The following is a 19,975-nucleotide window of genomic DNA, read 5'->3' on the forward strand; positions in this document are numbered from 1 at the left end:
CTGATCCTCTTCACGAGAGCATCCATCGCTTATATATTAAACATTTGCCTACACGGATGACTATGCATTTCCGCCAGTATACCTACGGATACGGTAGATATTCGAGGACGTAAATCGGAGGCCAAGATTTACGTAACTACCTCGGGTTGATTGGGGATTGTCAGTGATTCAACCTCAACTTGACCTCACCGGAGTAACTCAAGTTGCCAAACATTTGCATACTCCCATTGCACGGAATGCTGCCCTCGGGGATTCGAACGTACACCTATTGTTTGAAAGTAAAATTCTTCTAGGATTCCACTCAGGCATACGCTGAATAGTAACTCTTCAAACTAATGTCAAATTTAAGGACTATACTATACACTTATATATATATATATATATATATGTGTGTGTGTGTGTAAGTGAACGGTTTCAGTATAAGGAAATGTTTCATATTGAGAAGTACTTAACATTGAAATGTGATATTTGAGTGAATTGGTTTTAGACAAATCTCATGGCTGCTTATTATTAACAAAATTTGGAAAAAAAAGTAACAGTAACTCTGTACCATGATAGTGTTTTAGTCCTGAATAATATGAGCGTGCAGAATTTGAAGTTGAAATTTTACGAAAAGAGTAAAATTTTCTAAAGTATGATTAATTTTTTCATCGAAATAAATAGCGGATAAACTGAGCCGCCTCTCAAGTGTTACGAACCTGAGCTGAATTTCCGTATAGGGTCTACGTGAAGTGGATGTAGTAAAAAGTATGATCATTTCCTTTTGGGGCTGGCTATCTCACTCAGGCGTGTCCCATGGGGTAGAACGTCTCCTTTTTTTTACGCCGGAGAATCGCCATAATCCAAACTTTCCAAACAACTTGAATCACGCCAGCCACAGACGCCTTCCAGCCTCCTAACTTAATAAACGGGGGCCCGGAAACATTCGCTCTTCTTTTCCAACATTTGTAACACTCCGCACTTTGATACTGCTGTTCCGAAACTTCTTGCTTCGCAAATTAACTTTCATTTCTATGTGCTCAGAGGCGGGTAGTACATAGACATAAAGAGGCACGTATACACCATCCACACGACCGCTACCCGGGCGCACGTACAATACATACACTTCTCGTAAAAGGCTGTATTTCTCACGAGAAATTTGACGCCCTTCAAAGACGTTCAGCCGCCCGGGGTGGAGGGGCGTTTTCGTAAGGGTGGCCAAAGTTCTTCTTTTCCACCCATCGTCGTCAAAGGGACGTTCCTTTTCTCCGCCCTCGATTACGCGTCTTTGAATCGAACACATCGAGCAACGCGTTTTGCTGCCATTTTTCACTCTCAATCTCGTTATGGGGGTCTTGGAAGTTTCCACGGGACAAAGCGAGCACGATGCATTTACTTCGGTGTACTCAAGCGTCTTACACGATGCGGTTTACGGTGATCTGAAGGATATGTTTCAGCCCGGCTGGCTCTTGGCTACGCTTTGTACCTCTCGGGCGTAATCCGGCTGGTTTTGCACGACGATAATAAGGAATGTAATAGAAAACCTGACCGTTCGTCAAAGCGTATAAACAAACATGAAGCGTAATAAAGCAGCGCGACTACGCGTCACCTCTTTATGCCGAGTCACAATGGTCGACGATATACAATATATGATGGCGCGACTTTGGCCCTGAAATCTCGGTCACAAAGAGGGTGAATCCGGGATTCGGAGTACTAATCATCCCCCAAAACGACGGATTAACAGTTAAACACGAGGGCGGGTGCTGAGAATCCACGGTATTCACAACAATTTAAAGTGTGTGGTTCAAGCCCTTTCGGCGGTTTAAGAGAGAGACACGACAGAGAGATTCTCATGGGTGTTGTCTCGACGACGGAGGGTAGAATTTCTTTTCGTCAGGGCATTTCAGACAACAACTCGAGTGAAGCCAAAGGTTGAAATTCGTGAGGTCGGGTGCGTGGAAAGATTCTGAGAGCTTGAAGATCAGGGTGAAATAACATCAATCGCAGAGCCACCCGATCCGAACGACGCTCCAAATCTGCTCGTGCGAGAAAGCCTTTCGACTCGCGTTCGTCTCCAGTTGCGGCGGTGTGCCGTTTCATCCCCCCTTTTTTATATTACTTTTTTTGTTTCATCTTTGCACTTTTTGCGTCAGCTGCCTCCCGGTGAGTGAGGCACGACGGAAGAACGTCGACATCAACGTTGTTCATTTAGCCATGATATTACTCCAATAAACCGACGACTACAAGGTGAATTGATGGAACGAGGTGCGATTACGCGAAACGATACCATCCCTGCGATGCGTGGCTCCCTCGGGAACCAGGACACGTCGCAAAAGAACCCATGGCAATGTCGCAAAGAGACCTGAGACTTTTGTCCTGCAGTGGTTGTCAATTGGTATAAGTTTGTCCGCGTAGGTGGAAAAGGATAAGATACGTTACACCAGATGGAAACTTCTACCGTTTTCAAAAGAGTACAATAAATTACGTGATCGTCACGCACTGCTTACAAATTGGAAAGTATCCAAATATACTTTAAACATTTGGTAGCTTTAACTAGGCAATTGTTCCGCTATCCTCTCAATGTATCGTTCGGTATCCAGAGTGGTCAAAAGACGATAAAATTAGCTTTCCGTGAATTAAATAAACGTGTAACTTTGGCTGAGCAGTGCTCGCAATGATTGAAATTTTCATTTAGAAATAGCTAATATATGCGGGTAACTTGTCGTACGCGGTAATTAGAAAATTTACGCAAAAACTGATACGACATAAAGTTTTGTATATTATATCCACGGTGATAAGCCAGTGATAGAATTTTCATTAACCTGCGATAAAATTTTTGACAATCAAATAAATGAATGAGTCAATATTTTTTCATCTCATCTTCAGTACAGGTGAACTTTGTACTATCTGCACCGTGACTTACGATCATGAGAGACTGTAGACTTCACTGTGCTGCGGGATTAAAGAGTGGTTTTACGAACGGTAACCGGGATCCTGTCGCCGTGCGTTAGTATGAACATAATTTATATCCGTAAACGTCGGTAAGCCGAGAACCGCCGACGCGCAAATGGCTACCTCTCAGATTAATTGCCTGGCTTCGAAGGGTAGAGCGCGTAAGATTACCAACTCGGGTAGGCGGAAAAACGTCGCGCGGTCCAAACTTTGGGAAGGAGTGACGTCATTTTCGTATGAAGTAAATTCGCGGTATCGAGGCATGCGATCCTAAAGTCCGCAGAGTTTGAACGGCTGGACAGCGAGTGTCGTTAACCCTCCAGGCCTCGTCGTGACAATGACGGCTACACGCAGGCACAAAAGGGATGATTGTCCAAGCTACTCACCAGAATCGTGGATGACGGAAACCCTGCGATCGCCAGTGACTCGGGAGTCTCCGGCCGTCAGGATCCGTCGGCTGTGCTTCGGCCGATCTTCCTTCTTCCACATGACGACGTTGTCGCCGATGTTTCTAACGACGCAGGTGATCAAGGCATCGTCACCCTCGTAGACGTGAACCGGGTGCGTTATGCTGTCCCGTATGCTCGGCATGCCTGAAACATTCGTAAAAAGACGAGGAGTGTGATTATCGTCGTGAAATAGGAGTAGAAAAATGAAAGGACAACGAGTGATGATTGAACATGAACGATATTGCGCACGTAAATTAGGGGTTTAGGTACTACAGGATCTGGACACAGCTCGGCTAATTCATTGAAGCATCGAGGCGAAACTGGGAAAGTTCTTCGAATTAATATTAAATCAGCTGGTTTCTTATAACCCATCTCCGAATCGGAATTGCTAATTTAACGGGGACAAATTAGCCACGATGAAATGGAATTTCACCGTACAAAATTATAGCACCCTTCGTGTCCACTTTTCTCAAGCACTTTGCGCATCCGCGCCTCTTTATTACAGACATAAAAACACTAAACAGACTACATTCGCTTCGCTCGATGTTCGAGGTTTATGTGTATAACTTAACTCGAACAATAATCACTGAATATTTGTTGTATGTTACCACTGCATGAAGGACAATACATGCTGCAGTAGATTCGTCAGGTCATTTAACCTGGCCAGTGAAATTTTATCGATCGATTAATAATACGTCATAATCATCACACGGTGTAGATGGTAATACAGGCATATGCCTCAGATTTCTTACTGCGAAAGATCGTAAGAGAGATATAATATAAGACATCGAAATTGGGGCGGAGGTTAGCAATGAATCAATTAGCTCATGTCTACGGGAAAAAAATTGATCGATAAAAAGTTTCGTCCACACGCGGTGACGCGTTCAAGTTGCGGACATGCATCAGGTGGGTTGTTATAACGTATCCCGGTGATCTTGGGGATGGAAAAACAAAGAAATCTTGGAGCTGATCAGCATGGCCCATTAGGTGCTGATCGATTCGCATTAGTCATTGCCTAGCTTAGGGCAGGACGGTGGGCCGATTTCTTTGGATTTATAACAGAGGTGGAATGAGGCGTTCAATTCAGCCAGAGGTGGTATAGAGTTGCGTTCGTTACGCGTAAGAAACTCCTTACCGAGATATTGAAGGGATTACACGAGGCGTGTATAATACCTTGACGATTGAAAATTAGGAACAGTTGCAGACTGGCAAAGCGACCTGGCGCAATGTTCCGATTCAATGCCATACCGTGTATCCGGTGCGGCTCTCCCGGTAACCGCTCCTTAACCACCGAGGAAAACCATGAATACTAATTTAAACGCGAGTTTAACGCTCGGTTTAACGAGTTGCCCACGCCAGTCGCGCGCTAAATTTATCCGAGAATAAGAAGAATCGGAAAAGATGAAAGAAAGAAAAGAAAGAAATTTTTTAAACCGCCAATTGCAAGCATCACAGCTTGAAAATTGACTTTGAGAAGTGCATGAAAATCTCACCATCAGCGTTCCTTGGGTATCACAATAGATAGCTTAAATTATTAGCAATGAAGTGTACAAGTTGAAAACTAAAATGTAAGACGTGTAAAACGCGTGTGAGGATAAATAAAAAAAATACTACGTGTTTATACTACGGTACGGAAAAAAATCACGTAGGTCGATAGACGTGTGTGTATATATGTGTATATATATATATATATATATGTATCACTATTTCTCACGACGCAAAGTAAGCGGATTCAATTTCTCGGGCTTATCCCTACCGATTCCCAGACCTTATCAAAACAGATGCGATGGGAAAGAATAAGCCGCCGGATGAAAGGAAGAGAAAAAAAAAAGTGTCCGAGAATTCACCCACGATTAAGTAATGCTGATCCACGAGCTATCCTGCCGAGAATACGGGAGTTATGGGTCCAACTAGTCGTTATAACGTATCAGTCTGCTGAGTTTATTACAGTCCGCACACACTTTTTTCCTTCCACTTTTCCCCGGCCACGGATTACCTCTAGAAATCTTTTATACCTATGTATATACCTATTAGAAATGACGTCGGAGACGTGGGTGATTCTGAGAAAACCTTGATTAAGGAGAGGTCGATTTGATCCCCTAATACCGTCGTATCGGCAGGTGGCGAGAGTCCGGATGGCCAAAGGTTACAGTCTGTGGGTGATGTGATACATGAACGGTTATTACACAGACAATACACCTACTCATCTAGTAAAATTTCTGCCTTAAAACTTCTCCGCTTGCTTTCCATTCTCTTTCTCCTTTCTTGTCCTCTTTTTTGTTCCATCCACTATTGGGTAATTAGCTTTTCTTGTAATTAGTTGAATTTAAGGCGTTCTTAAGCGGGGCACTCAGTGCGAACAGGAGAACCAGATCTGCATGCAAACGTCCTTATAAACCAACTGTGGGAGAGATTTGCAAAAGTAGTTTAATCCCTTGTGTACAATGATGCGTACACCTTCCGTTGTCCTTGTTTAAGACGATAATTCCTTTACCGTGGCACTTGAAAATCTTTCTCAACTGTTTTCAACCGATACTTGACTTGGCTGTTATACTTATAGATCGTATGATCGATGTTTCTAACGTTGATATCACTGCACCATATTATAAGCTTGAAACAAACACCGTAATGTACCCAATGTAATAAACAAACACAGAATTAAACTCATGTCGGATCCGTGTTTACTCGTAATTACATGCATACAACTCGTTTTCTTCCACCCTTCCACCCTTCCTTCCTTCCTTCCTTAAATGTTCTCACATGTGCAATGGGGTTAGCAAGTTCTTGTGCAAGGCAATTAGGGGCGTGCTCTCTGAGCCGAGTTTCGCAAGGCTACATCCGCGTGGTAGTTTGCTGAGGCCTGGGCTTTCCCCTCAACCCGCAGGCTGCATAATAATTAGAGACCTTGTCTCCTTGGTAAAATGTCAAAACAAGTCTGCTACAGGAGGTTAAAACGATCACCGTAGGCAGCCGGTTCTTCTTCAAATTATTTCGCAACTACCCGGAGACTATAGGTAGCTGAATTTGATACTGAAAAATAAACTTGCAACCCATTCAAGTTGAAGCGCTAGTGTTAAACCAATTTTCGAGCGCAGACCTTCTCCGCCGCGTAATTCGAGCTCTAGAAACTCTTGCAAGCTGATAGCGAGCGGGCGTAGTTATCAAAACACATTCCTGACCACTCCATGAGCAAACTAATGGGTTGCGCTCGTTGAGAGAAGATACCCGGAGGGTTGATACGGCCTAGATTCGGCAGAGGAATGCTCTATTTATACCAACGAGCGATCGCTGGTCTGACGAGAAAGGCTTTTTTATTGCGATATTTTTATTACGAACGACGGACAGAACTCTCCGTGTAAATACGAGGGGGTGAGCGAGTAAATTTCGGTGAGGCAAAGGCAACGTTTTTTACCTCTGGGTCGTGACAATGTTGACTGACTAGGTATACCGTGAATAAGGTTTAGCAGTCAGTGCCAAACCAATGCAGATTTGAAAATACTGCGAGAGTTCTTTGCATCTCCATATATACGCAAATTTATGCACGTACACGAGTACGGGTGTATTTTCGAATGTAGAGTGCAGGGTGCAGAGTTCAAAGCGCAACTACTGGTAGGTAGACAGTATGCATAATGTTAGTCGAAATAAATATGGTATTCGGCCTACGACGTCGTGTCACGTTGCAACGAAAGAGTAAAAAGAACGTTTCTCCACAATGTGGTAAAACGGTGCAGTTTCAAAGGAAGAATACGAAAAAATATAAAGGTATAAAAACTCCAACCAACCAAAGATGATCGAATTATTTTTAATTGAAGTGAAGGTTCCTTTGATCCAGAGTTGAAATTGTAAAGCCCAAATTTCCCCTCTAACGCGTTTATTTCCAGTAATTTATTTAATTACTAAATAAGCTTCGGTGAGAATATTCGAGCCCTTGTTTCACCACGATTTAGTTTCAACGCTCCTATCGCATCTCGCCGCGCATCGTCGAGAGACGTTCACAACTTCCGACTCCGGTTTGACCGCTTAGATCGTCGATCCTACCACTGCGCGTGCCGCGTCAGGCGTTGACTCCGACTACTGTGGCTGGTTTCACGTTATACCTACCCAGGTATACTAGGTATAAGCGTAGAAGTTGATTGCCGTGAACGTTGGCGCAGGCCGCGGTATAAATTTGCATGTAAATATGCAGAAGCAGCCGAGCTTCGGTTAATCGGGTATCCCATTGATTTCGACGAGGCTGGAAGCCCCGGTTTCGCAATTCGAGTGGCCGGAAGACCCCGATACGGCTCGATGTTTCCGTCGAGGGTCCCCCAAGTGCCATGCCGAGATAACCGCAGCACACGCCGCATAACTACGGACCATGAATCACGGCCTAGCTGTCTCCTTACCTAATAAACGTAATGGTCAACACCCCGAGACGCAGGGCGAAGCGATGCGACGTCCATCCGTCATCGATTCCGTTGGAGCCGAGAGAGGCCTTCGGAGTGCAGCGTTATTACACGGCTTTTAGTTCGCCCTCGTTATTTTCCTCGCTGTGTAGGCAAAATATGATATACAGACGAGAACCAGGCGCTGTTAAAGCAAATTTTCAATTCATCAGATTATTATATTTATCAATGAAAATTAATTTTATACTCCGGTGTGCAGCACGCCTACCTAGAGTATTCGATGTTGGTGAAAATGTTTTCATCGAACAAATGCGTGTCCCTAGGCGCTGTAGTGCCTATGTATGTAACACGCCCATGCTGCATGAGCGCCTACTGAATACACTATTTAGCTCAGACACACAGAGAAAAAGTGTGCGTATCGTTGAAAGCCCAGCCGGTAACTAGCGGTTTTGTTACTCGCGTTTAATTATCCGAATGCCTGCTTTCACATGTAACCTGTATGTTACCGTTTTTTTCGTATCTTGTTTTTCCTCCGTTGTTTGGCAAGTTTGTTATACGCGTATATATATTCGTTTCTACATTGTTGTTTTTTTTTTGTTTTTTTTTGTCGCCTCTTCCCTTTTCGTTTTCGTTTTCGTATACGGTCTGCCGACACATAGAAAATACCTTTTCTAAGCCGAGAAAGGAAGTTTCATTCTGCTCGGTTAAATCGTAGGAGAGTGCAGACGAAATTGGGTAGTACGGTGGATGTTTCTTTTTTTTCCTCTTATTGCCTTCTCCTTTCCGTTTTTCGGCGTTTCTTCATCACTTTTAACCAAAGCACACTTGCACCACTAGATCCCTCTGACGTGAATCGAATTGAAGGTTTCATTACTTTCGTCTGAATCGAGAAACCTTCCAGCGGACATTATTTCGTCTGCAATGGGTTATTCGAAAGGTCACCAACGACGACGCGAAGTAGGTGTATATAGGTATATATTATATACAGTTATACGTCGACAAATTCATCGGAAACGCTTGGAGGCTTCTTTTCACCGGAGATAAGCGGAGATTAGACGATACTTATAAGGTTTCAAATATCGGTGAATATAATGCCAACTTTTTCGTATCACCCAACTTCCGCATCATGAAATGTAAGCTTCATCTCTGGATCACGGTTGAGGCAACCATGAATTGCTGCTGCTATCGTGATAATTATCGCACCATTGAATTTTTAGCCTGCATCGGCGATTAACGCCGGGACCCATTAATTAAATCTTTGTAACAGTTAGAAATTATATACCCAACAGTAATTATTCATTGTCAGCAAGTTCTCCTGCTCGTGGCAAACTTTTCTATTTCCAACAGGATCCACCGCTCATCCAGGGTAGTTAAACAATTTAACTCATTCAGCATGCCTTCCGGGGCTAGACACGCTGATATATACTATATACAGGGTGTTCAAACAGGACGACACGGCACCTTCTCTGACAATTTGTTCCCATTATATTAAGAAATAATTCACGTTTTACGGTTCCGTAAATGAGACAAGAAAAAAAAAAAAAATGTCATAGTAAACCCGGAATGAAATTCGAATAGGACAGAAGTTTCGTGCAGAAACTCCTCAACGTTGTTAGTTCACGTCGATAAAAAAACGTCAAAATATTCGTTACAAATGCAGACTTATAATGTAAAAGTACGTTGTAACAATCTTCAATTTCATTGTATGTCACAGTAATTTTTCCCCTAGCGATAAAGTCTACAAACATTGCTTGGTGTGCTTCGCTACATTGGCGAAACGTGAAGTGTTTTCGTTAGCAAGAAAACGAGCTCATGGGCACGTCAGCGCGGTATTACGTCAATAACGGATTAATGCCCGGCTTAATTAAGAAAGTTTCTTAGCAGCATATGTGTGCTTCGCCGCGCAAAACTGTGCATCAGTATGTATAAGCGGTATATGCGTAAACACGTACCTACGTGTTTATGTATATGTATATACTGAAGTCACCGTCAGGCCATAAATTACGCCACATTCGCAATAAATTAACGAATAATATATTCACTCACAATATGCACTCGGTACTGATTCCAATTATTGTTCAACGGAATTGGCTTGTTTGCGAATAACTACGCGTGCAAGACGAGTTCCAGAGCACGGACGATTCCATTGGATTATATGAGCTACGGCGTTACATGTACGTACCTACCTACCTACCTACCACCTTACTTGCTCGCGTACCTACTCGGTTTATAAACTGCGGCTCGTCATCTCCTCAGAGAGTCCACCGCTTGCGGTGAGGGTGTAACTCGCCCGTTAATAAAGTGCCTATTACACGTTGCGCGTAATAGGCGAACACCTATGAGGGCAATGTGATTAAATTTTTTGTTTTTCCTTCAGCTTTTCACAGTTTAGTCGTAAACGGGGTTAACCAATCTTGTCCGCCGTTGACGTCGTAAAATATCATACCTACACGCTGTGCAAGAAATCGTTATTACACCTTGTTGAACACGCGTGTATCTACAAATTGAACGGGAATAATAGCCGAGCGGAACCGTTTACCTCGCGCCACGGTGAACGCAAAGGACATTTTTCCTCGTTGAGGAACATCCTTACCTCAGAGGTATACCGCTCTCGAATGCGAGAGTTGGGTTTTCGGTGACTCGGCGGTGAGTTGTCTCTTTTATTTGATCCAGCCCGCTGGGACGTCCCTCGACAATGAGGATAACTCGTCGACGCGGGTTGGCTCTTCTTACCTCTCGGCTAAAACGGCTCGCTCTTTTTCGAATCCATTCCCTCTGATTTGGCTGGTTTCACACTGTGTTGCAGTGCACTTCGCCCTCGAATCCCGCGGCACGTTCCTTCCGGCGAAGCCGACGTTTCGGCGTGATCCTTGTTGATGACTCCGCCATAATCTCGCGGCTGCTACTGTCCTGGCAATAGTCCAGGCTCCGGTCCGGTCTTCCAATCACTCGGCTTCGGACAGGGCAGCTTGCGGTGGAAGGAAAGACTCTCTCCTTCTTCCTTCGCTCCTCTTTCTTTGTCGTCGTCGTCGTCTCTTCCTCCTCCTCCTCCTCCTCCTCCTCCTCCTCAACTATCATCATCCTCCACCTTGTCGCCGTTCCTCAAGTTCGATTCCCATCGTGCCCGACCCTCGTCGCCTCCCTTCGATTCGCTCTATCTTCTCCTCAGCCGCGACCAATCCACTCCGTTTCTTTCCCTTTATACCGATCCAACCACGTCGCGTTGTACCTCGCATCGGCTTGATCTTCGACCCTAATCCCTCGGTTCTCGAGGCTGTCTCGATCCAGGTTTCAATCGATTTGATTTTCGATCCTTCTTCTTCATCCGAACCAAATCCTCACATTTGACCCGGGCTCTCTCGGGCTTTTTGGGTCTCGCTGAGCGATATCGCGACCCTGACGTACCGGCGTATACGATGCATGCTCGTGAATAAATTTTCATCTAATTACTTTCGAGATAATACTGTTAGTTTTAATTCTGCCGGAAATAATGTTTTGCTGGCTTAAGCCTCGTGGAGGTTCTTGATTTTTCACCCAATTGCGAGGAACGCGAGATTATATGCTACGCCTATTGCATCAACCGTACAATATTTGAAGTGGATGCTACACGGAGAGAAGAAAAAGAGTAGATCTAGCTCAAACTGCAAAAAAGAGGGACACGTCAGGGTTTCTGGTAAAAAAAAAAAAAAAAAATACCCAGATTAACTAGATTTTGTACTATAAATTTAGCAGATTTCGCTCTGCACACAGTGGTTTTCACTGTTCCTAGAATAAGTTCTACACTTTACGAAGTATGTTTTATCAAAAAACCTGATGTGTCCCTATTTTCCTGCAAGTTCAAGTGAATTCTGCTCTTTTGACCTCCCCGTGTATGGTTCCATAAAGGATCGATACATATTTACCAAGATTTGAGATATTCGTGGAAAGTCATGAAAGGCAGGCTTTTACCTAATCCTAAGTGCTGCTTTATTCACTCTACATAAGCTTTTTCTTCTTACAATTTCTTAGAATTAACCTTTCAAACATTCGGTAGTCGATTTATCGAGAAATCTCCGTTTCCGTCCACATTCGACTCTCTACCATGTTTTTTCTGTTTTTCTTTTTTTCTCCGTTTTCTCTGCTGCAGCATGAAAAGTACAGACCCGAATGAATAGACTCAGGGCAATTTCACGAAAAAGAGGATGTTATAAAGGAGAAGAACGCAGCGGCAGAATAAGAGTAAGAAAATAAACAAGAAGTAAGGGTTACCTCCACACCGTATTTGAGAAAAAGTATTTAATTGCAAATTTGCAACTACAAGGCGGGTCCACTTTCATTCTGTACTTGTACATTATATCTGTATACCTATATATACGTATAACAGATATATATCTCCTCGGTCTCTCCGGCGGGCGGCGGTAGAGAGTTTTGCCGTAATATGCTAGGGAGATAATTTATATTCTACACGATTAAATTTACGAGAGAATTATGCAGTGCCGGGAATTTCAAGTTTGAGATGGTCTACCCTGAACTTTCTTGTCTTCTATTTCCGACGTTATTTCCTGGATAATTCCAGACACGATAAGAGCTCCGCCTACACTTTGCAATGTGCTCACTGATTATTCGGCGGGTATTGTATGCATATATAAATATGCTCAAAAACCTCGGATTCTGTGGTGACCACGGTGAAGTCGGACTCTTATTAAGGATTCTCGACATTTTTGAAAACTCGTATTCATTTCATACGATGAATAATCCAAGTTCCGATGGTATAGTCAGCCACTCCTTGCATCGATGGAGCAGCTACCCAACGCATTTTCCATCGAGACGTACCCGCGTACCAATTTTGCCAAGACTCAAGAAGAGGTACACAAAGCAGCTTCGTAGAGGCGGACGACGTCTGTCAGCACGTTCCTTGTACAGGTACCTTGTACATAAACCCTCCGGTGAATCGTCGCGGTGTAATATGAATACGCGCGTTCAGCTTTTACTCAGAGAGGAAAATGGCTAGACGTCGTGGGGATATTATATCCTGGTGGTGGCAAAAGAGCCCCAGGAATACCGTAGGATCCAAGTTCCAAGATGAGATCAAACGCGTGCGGGAACAAATACACGCTATACAAGCTAGGAAAACGTTGAAGGTAAAAAATGAAATATCCAGGGTATAGAGTCCTGGGAGCGATCCTGGTTTTCACCCTCGGATTTATGTGCGCCGGGGAATATTTACAGACTCAAGTATACATATATGCGCGGAGAGGCAGGTTGTCTCGTGTGGCTGCAGCTTAACGCTTATAGCTGCAGCAATTTTCAAGTTTGAATGAGCAAACTGTAAGGGAAAAAATGTAGGAAACACCGACGAAGACGAGATAAGTTTTCAACCCTCACGGTGTGCAGTATATTTATAAGCTAATGTCAAGACGGCGCGAGCTGTGCAGACGCGGTTGACTCGAGACTCGCGGAAAACTTCTGATTAAGATATCCTCACCGGTGCGGGTGGGATTAACGCGTCCGTTCTGAGTCCGGATTAAGACCTAGCCGCCTCAGAAATCACCTAACATTTTGTCTGTTGGACAGTTTGACAGACTAACGAAGTAAATAGACTCGATGAACTGCAGAAATACTTAAGCAAGATTAATGACGTCTGTGACCCGTCGTGTCGTGACTCATTCTCGCACCTCGAAGGCTCTCGCGAGTCGTCGTTGCTGTCGGTGAGAGAGGCCAAATCTCTCCGACGGGGTTAGACGTTGACGAAGGAAGGGCGGTGCCGTCACTCCGACGACTTAATTTATAAAAAAAAAAAAACAAAGAACGAAAGAAAGAATGCAATCAGACGTTTGACGGTGCCCATCCGATTGGCACCTTTAATTGGAAGGAATTTACGTTGGTGGGGATTTTCTTTATATCGCACAGGTCGACTGGCGAGAGATCCTGCTGGCGTGCTGGAAGGGGTTAGTCGGATAACTCGAGGTCTATACGTGTGTAAGGGGAGTCGTAAAAAGTGATTCTCTTTGTTACTCCGTCCGTATACTTCGTTCTATTCTCTTTATCGCTTCGTTCTGTTCGGTACCCACGCGAAATGGTGATGCCAAAGCGGTCGAGAAGAAGAAGGAGAAGGAGAAGATGGAAGAATGGAAAGTATTCTTCGGAAATCCAGCACACTTATGCAACCGCAACTGCAGTGCAATGCAATCGATGCGAGTGCTTTCTTCTTCGTACAGCGACAGGTACAAACAGGGAATATTTCACGCTTGTTTGTAAGCAATAATTTTACTCATACTGCGCTTACTGCTTTATGAATAGAGAAACGCGTTCCTTACTATGTTTTCGTATCGGAAAGTCAACTTTTTACCTGAACGACTTCCTCTAGCTGCATGATAGTCGCCGCTGTAAGCTTCCGCAGCGGTTTTTGGCGATCGAAGAACTTTCGAAATAGATTGATCAACCTTTACACTCACCCACGTGATGCATGCTCTATTCTCAACTTACCAGTTGGTTTAAAGGACACACGACTGGTGCTCAAGTCTGTCTCAAATGCATCGATGAGTCTTTTCAGATATTTCACAGCGTTGTCAACGTTCTTTACTCTGCGTATACGATTTCTCATTAAAATAGTCTTGCAGATAGGGCAGATCCCTTTTTTGTTCCCAGTAACATGTTGACACAATTTCTGCGGAGTGGATAATCGCACTTTCCAGTGACAGCCTCAGTTGGCAGTTGACGACTGTGGTATGCGAAATTAGTGAGTTATTGAAAAATCTATTTTCAGGCTTGTTAGCAAAGGTAAAAAAGGGCCGTTTTGTTTAATTAAAAAAAAATACGAGTTTGATTACTCTGATATTTCACATTTCACACTTCGCTCTTACCAGTAGTGTCTATGACTCGAATAATAGTTGATAAAACGCGCGCACGTGTGAGAGAATACGTGATTACGAGAATCTGTATATAGTCGAGTTACAGCGTCTGATTCCTTAAGCCTGCGAATTCACGAGACCACAAAACGGTAAAAGAAAAAAAGAGGACGACAAAAGAGAGAGAGAAAAAAAAATGCGCATGTTTTATGTTTGCGGTACGCAGGGAATATCAACGTTTTATGGCCAGTCTGCCAAAGCGTGCGGGTGAGGTCAGGAGAAGTTAGGTATAGCTTATGGACGACCTTAGTTCTCGGATCGTATGTTATTTTATCAAGTAAATTCACCTGTTCCCTTGTACACATAACAGCACATTGTGCACAGGTAAGACCAGATATGGTGAAATAAAAGAAGAAAAAAATGGAGACAGAACGAAAGAGAAAGAGAGAGAGAGAGAGAGAGAGAAAAACCCGTGTACGAAGATAAAAAAGACACACTCGTACCCCGGGCGATTAAAATTTCCAGCACAAATACATCCGTACCACGTGTACAACAACCACACTATTGAAATTTTTCCTGCAACATCCGCGTAATCATGGTCATCACCACCTTGCACTCGACGCAGTCACGGCACGTTGTTCAGCACGTGGTTCAGGGCATGGGGCATGTATGCATAGACAATATCGTGCTGCATGTATTATACAAGGTATAACGCGGCAAGAACAAAGGAGCCAGAGAATAGTTTATGGCCGGGACATAGGCAACGTCGCGTTCGCGTGTATTTTACTAGGCACCTACACCTAGCACCTCAACGTAGGTACCAGCGTGGTAAACACTCCCAGGTGGGCCGAGGGCGTGTGCCATGCCTCTCCTGTCCTCTGCGTAGTCCGGGCGAAGAGGATGCCGAGGTTTCACCAGTGTGCTCAGTGTTGCAGCGGAGATTTATGCGCGTAATCTCTTCAAGTCAACGTCCATTACATGTCACCTGTTCGCTATGGCCAAAGTACGTACCCTGCCCTGGGATGATAGTGTTATAGGCACTGCGTCTGCATTCCCATCAACTGTCGAGGGTGCAGCGTGCAGAATAGTCGTCCCGCCGATGCTCGACGAGTCATTAATTACACAGGCCTACGACGATTTTCCCCTGACAAAACTGAATCATAATCTCGGTGGATATTATAGGTACGAGTGTATGGACCAAAATTTTGAAAAATTATGTAACGTAAATTTTCTCAAAAAATAGTACGTTATGTAACAAGGGAATAAAGTTCAAGATTATTCCCGCGGGCGAGTTTACTGTCACCCCCCCCCCCCCCCCCCTTTCCTTCTGCCACTTAGAAAGTAGAGAGAATGTGTCATTGAATACTGCACAATCATGTTGTATCAATATCTATTCTCACAGGTAAGTCCTTGCTTAATCAAATTCCAATGAATCTGATAAATTTCAACTTACTCATCGAAATATTGCGAGGTTGTTAAGTACCTTCAAAATTTTTTATCCATGCGTAAGTGTGATCATTGCATCAGATTGAAAGTTGGAATATTATTGAAAGTTTCTAACAAAATATGCATATCTTGCATAAAAATGAATCTCGATGTGCTGTAAAGAAAAAAACTAGCGCTACATCTTAATTTGACATACCTAAATACCTAACAAAAAGGTTTTTCATTTTAAGGGGATGTTAAAAGTTATATTTCGCAGGTCTGTGTTACCGAGATGATGGTAGAACGAGTTTCAAGGGTAGAAGGTAACGCGACCGAGAGTAGTAAGAGATAATATGTTCATGAATTCTTGCAAAAGAAGAAAAATTCTCTCATCAGTTCAGGACGCAAAGTCAATATTGCCACGAACTTTCGTTTCTCGGCTCATTACTAGACAAAGTACGGTAGAAAAGTTAAAATTGAAGATAAATTTTACTTTACAAATGAAATTAAAACGTCTGATTATACTTCTGTAACTTTACAGGTAAGTTTCGAATAAAGAATCTCGTGTATATAAGCGAGTATACATTTTCCACAGTATATACAATCAAATGAGGGAGATTGATTTTCTAATTAAAGGTAATTACGATTTGCTCGTTCGTTTGCAAGTGTTTCTTTCACCTACCGCTTGGGAGAAGAAGGAGAATAATAAAAAGCGGAAGAACCTCGGGCAACCCTTGCCGCATATCGTAACCCTCTTTTTGCTTCGCAAGCCAGCGCAGAGTATTAAATCCCTTCGATTTAAATTAAATTTCAGAACCTTTGCCCCTTGGGGAGCCGGCGCCAAATTGTAGCCCGGACGAGATGTATCAAAAGTACCTACTCGAGGCGGAACGCGCCGGCTAAAATTCTTCCCGGGTCTTATTTGACGGTAAAACTGATCTATGGTAATGGTAATTCCCCTTAATTATTTCTAAGTCAGCGTCTTGGAATTTTTATAGGCTACTATTTACCGGAACTAACTGCCCGCCTTAAAAGCCTGTACTAACGACCTGAAAAACAGAATTTGCCTATTTCTCGGTGGATGGTTAAATCGAACAAGCTTCAAATAAACGCGCCTGATTTATGAACTGTTTGACGTGCTACACGGGGTGGGGTGAAAAAACTTTTGCATCAAATTTCACTCAATCATCCTGATATTCGTTGAATAGGGAACTCGAAAACTTTCGACTTCCGCTTTCACCGCACGACTCGACCGACGTTGATTATTTTCAACACAATGCTACTGTTCGTCCCAAGCGGATAAAGCACGATGCTAGCCATTTAGCGATATTAGCTATACGAATACCTTCGTACATCATAAATATAATTTTCGAGCCTGAAGGCGTTTATCCAACGAATGGCAGCCAAGCAGGCATTGCAAGCGGTATTCACTTTATTCGGTCGCTCAAGATTTAATTATCTCGCGAGATATTCGGTTCTTTGATCCTCTGTTTACCCTCAGAATTCCCCCAGAGAGACTTGGAACTCAAGCTTCGGGTGAAACGTAGTGAAAATAAAATGTAGCAACAAAGGCATAAAGCGAGGAAAGCGCCTTTAATGCTCAAGCTTTATGAGGCATCCGAACTCCCCTCCCACACCCCCCACCCACTCGGTACTCAAGCCTGTGCAAAAGGTGGTAACTGCCGGTATACAACACGTACTTCGTATGGACGGTAACCACATTCATCCACGAAATATTACCTAAGTACCAACGCGATGTACGTCAGCGGTGAGCGGAAGGCCGCGAGGTTCAGCGGATGGGTTTGCGGGTGTGTGTGTGTGTGTGTGTGTGTGTGTGTGTTTGCATCCACATTCCACATATACAGTACGTAATAAAGGTGGCAGTAGAGCGAACCTCTGCAAGTTATATCCGGCTTTACCTTGCCTTTCATGGTCAGTTAAACTAGGATCACAGAGAAGTTTTAGGTCCCACATACGGCGGCGGAAGCGGCGTCCAATCTGTTTGAAATTGGATTCCGAAGGCCGAATTGATAATTTGTCCCGCGCGTCACGTCGGCGAGGATCCTTTTCCGGCAGTTGAACGCGATTTGACACCGATATCTTCCCCCTCACCTCACCTCTCCTCTCCTCTCCTCTCTTGAGGATGTAATTGCGCCTCAGCTGCCTCGGCTGTAGGTATCTACCGAGTTAAAATGGCCCGGTAATTAAATTCCAAGGCTCTATCATCTTAGTGTCGAGCGCTTAACGTTCGGTTGTTCAATGTTTGTCGCAATTAAGAGAGCCGCGGAGCGAAAGGAAAAAGAACGAAAACGGAAGGTTAACGAAAACGGGCGGCGAAGCAAAGACGAGGAGAAAAAGTTGCAGTTAAATACTGCAAGACAAAGAAGAAGAAGAATAGAAAACGCAGGGAATAAAAACTAGAAGTATAGCGAACCAAGTTAACCGGAAATGTAGTTCGCTGCTCGTAACGAATAGCTGAAATAAGACCATAACTTTCGCAATCTTTACTACCCGAACGAGTAGAAACTGCACACGGAGAAAGCGGATGGGAACCAATGAGAGCGACGTTTTTGATCGTCTTTGTTTCACTTCACGAGCTTCAGTGACAGTGGAATGAAGTCTAAGTCCTATACTTATGTGCAGAAAACTGTTAACGCAGCATCCTGCAATTCCGATATCATGTCTTATACCTACGGTTGTGGCACGATATATGCACGTGTACGTTACACCAACGATTGTAATCACGTCTCAAGGTTCGTTGGATTAGAAGCCAAATAAAATCTTCTAAAGGAGCTTCGCCTCTCACACCTTTTGCGCAATACAGTTGCTACTTTAACATGAATAGACGAGCAACGTAAGTGTCACTTCATATTCAAGCAGATTGAGCCGATGTTTTTCCGCCCATCTGCAGACTTGTTAACGGATGATTTTCATCCCAAATTTGACATCTTCTCACATGAACCGCAGGGCGGCGCGGAAACTTTTGACAAATTGTGGAAAAGTGACACTGGAGCTGGAAACGGTGTTTGTTCCGTAGGTTTTCTCCTTCAAACGATAAAACGGTAGGCAGCAGAGATACGTATCTTAGTTGAATTTTCGCTTATCTCGGCTCTTGTTTAGTCGCGGTTAACAAGCTTCTCCGTCCCGGGGTTGGTTTTTTAAATCAGACTTATCTCGGCCATGAAAGAAAGTGTAAGCGGAGTTCTTGAGGGGCGACATCAATGTACAACAAGATCGAGCGGTGATAATACTCGGAGGAGGAAAAGGCCGAAACTTAGTTGGGAAATTTTCAACATGGAGAAGAGGTAGACGCCGGGCGAGCAAGTGGGCGGAATGCCTGGAAAATTAACGTTTGCTTTGGTAACTGCATTATTACGACTTTGTTAAATGGAGAATTCTGCTAAAGAAATAGCGGTAATTCGGACACCTGGGGAACGGAGAGAAGAGCGCCGGAAGCCCTGAGGCCTTCTTTTTCCGGCGAGGCCTTTGTTGCCAGAATAAGCAACGTCCGAGGCTCTCAATTCTTTTTCCGACGTTTATACTTTCTTTCTTTTCCACATCATCCGGCGCTTCGTTCTCTTTGTCTTTCCCCCATTCCCGCTCAATTTTTCTCTCTTCACCTTTAACACCAGCTCGTTTCACTCTTCGCTTTTCGCCCTCCATTTTCCACAAGCCACTTTCAACTCGCCATTTTTATCTCTGCAACTTTTGCTGCTTCTTGGTTACTCTGTACGGGGTTCAGTGATGATTCTCCTTCTTCCTCATCGATTCCCGTTTGCCTCTTCTTTTATAACTCGATTTTTAAATTTTTACCATCGATGTTATCCTCGAACTCGCGGATGTGCAACTTCCATTCAACTCTCTACATTAATTTTCTTTTCTTCTACTATTCAATTACAGTAATAGATTCGACACACGCCACTCTTACTCAGCCAAGAAACTTTAACATGAATTCAAC

At 43.7% G+C, this 19,975-nt stretch overlaps 1 protein-coding gene across 4 annotated transcripts in view; it reads right to left on the reverse strand.

Moving 5' to 3' along the window:
* Nucleotides 1-19,975, reverse strand: part of LOC124415893 (Ig-like and fibronectin type-III domain-containing protein 1) — a 156,412-nt gene that overhangs the window by 17,832 nt on the left and 118,605 nt on the right. For all 4 annotated transcript variants that reach the window (XM_046896597.1, XM_046896595.1, XM_046896594.1 and 1 more), the window contains one exon: nucleotides 3,318-3,524. In XM_046896597.1, coding sequence (XP_046752553.1) covers nucleotides 3,318-3,524 — 207 coding nt within the window. The remainder of the gene's footprint in view (nucleotides 1-3,317; nucleotides 3,525-19,975) is intronic.

The sequence above is a fragment of the Diprion similis genome, chromosome 2 (assembly GCF_021155765.1).
Source record: "Diprion similis isolate iyDipSimi1 chromosome 2, iyDipSimi1.1, whole genome shotgun sequence".
NCBI classification, from domain to species: Eukaryota; Metazoa; Arthropoda; class Insecta; order Hymenoptera; family Diprionidae; genus Diprion; species Diprion similis.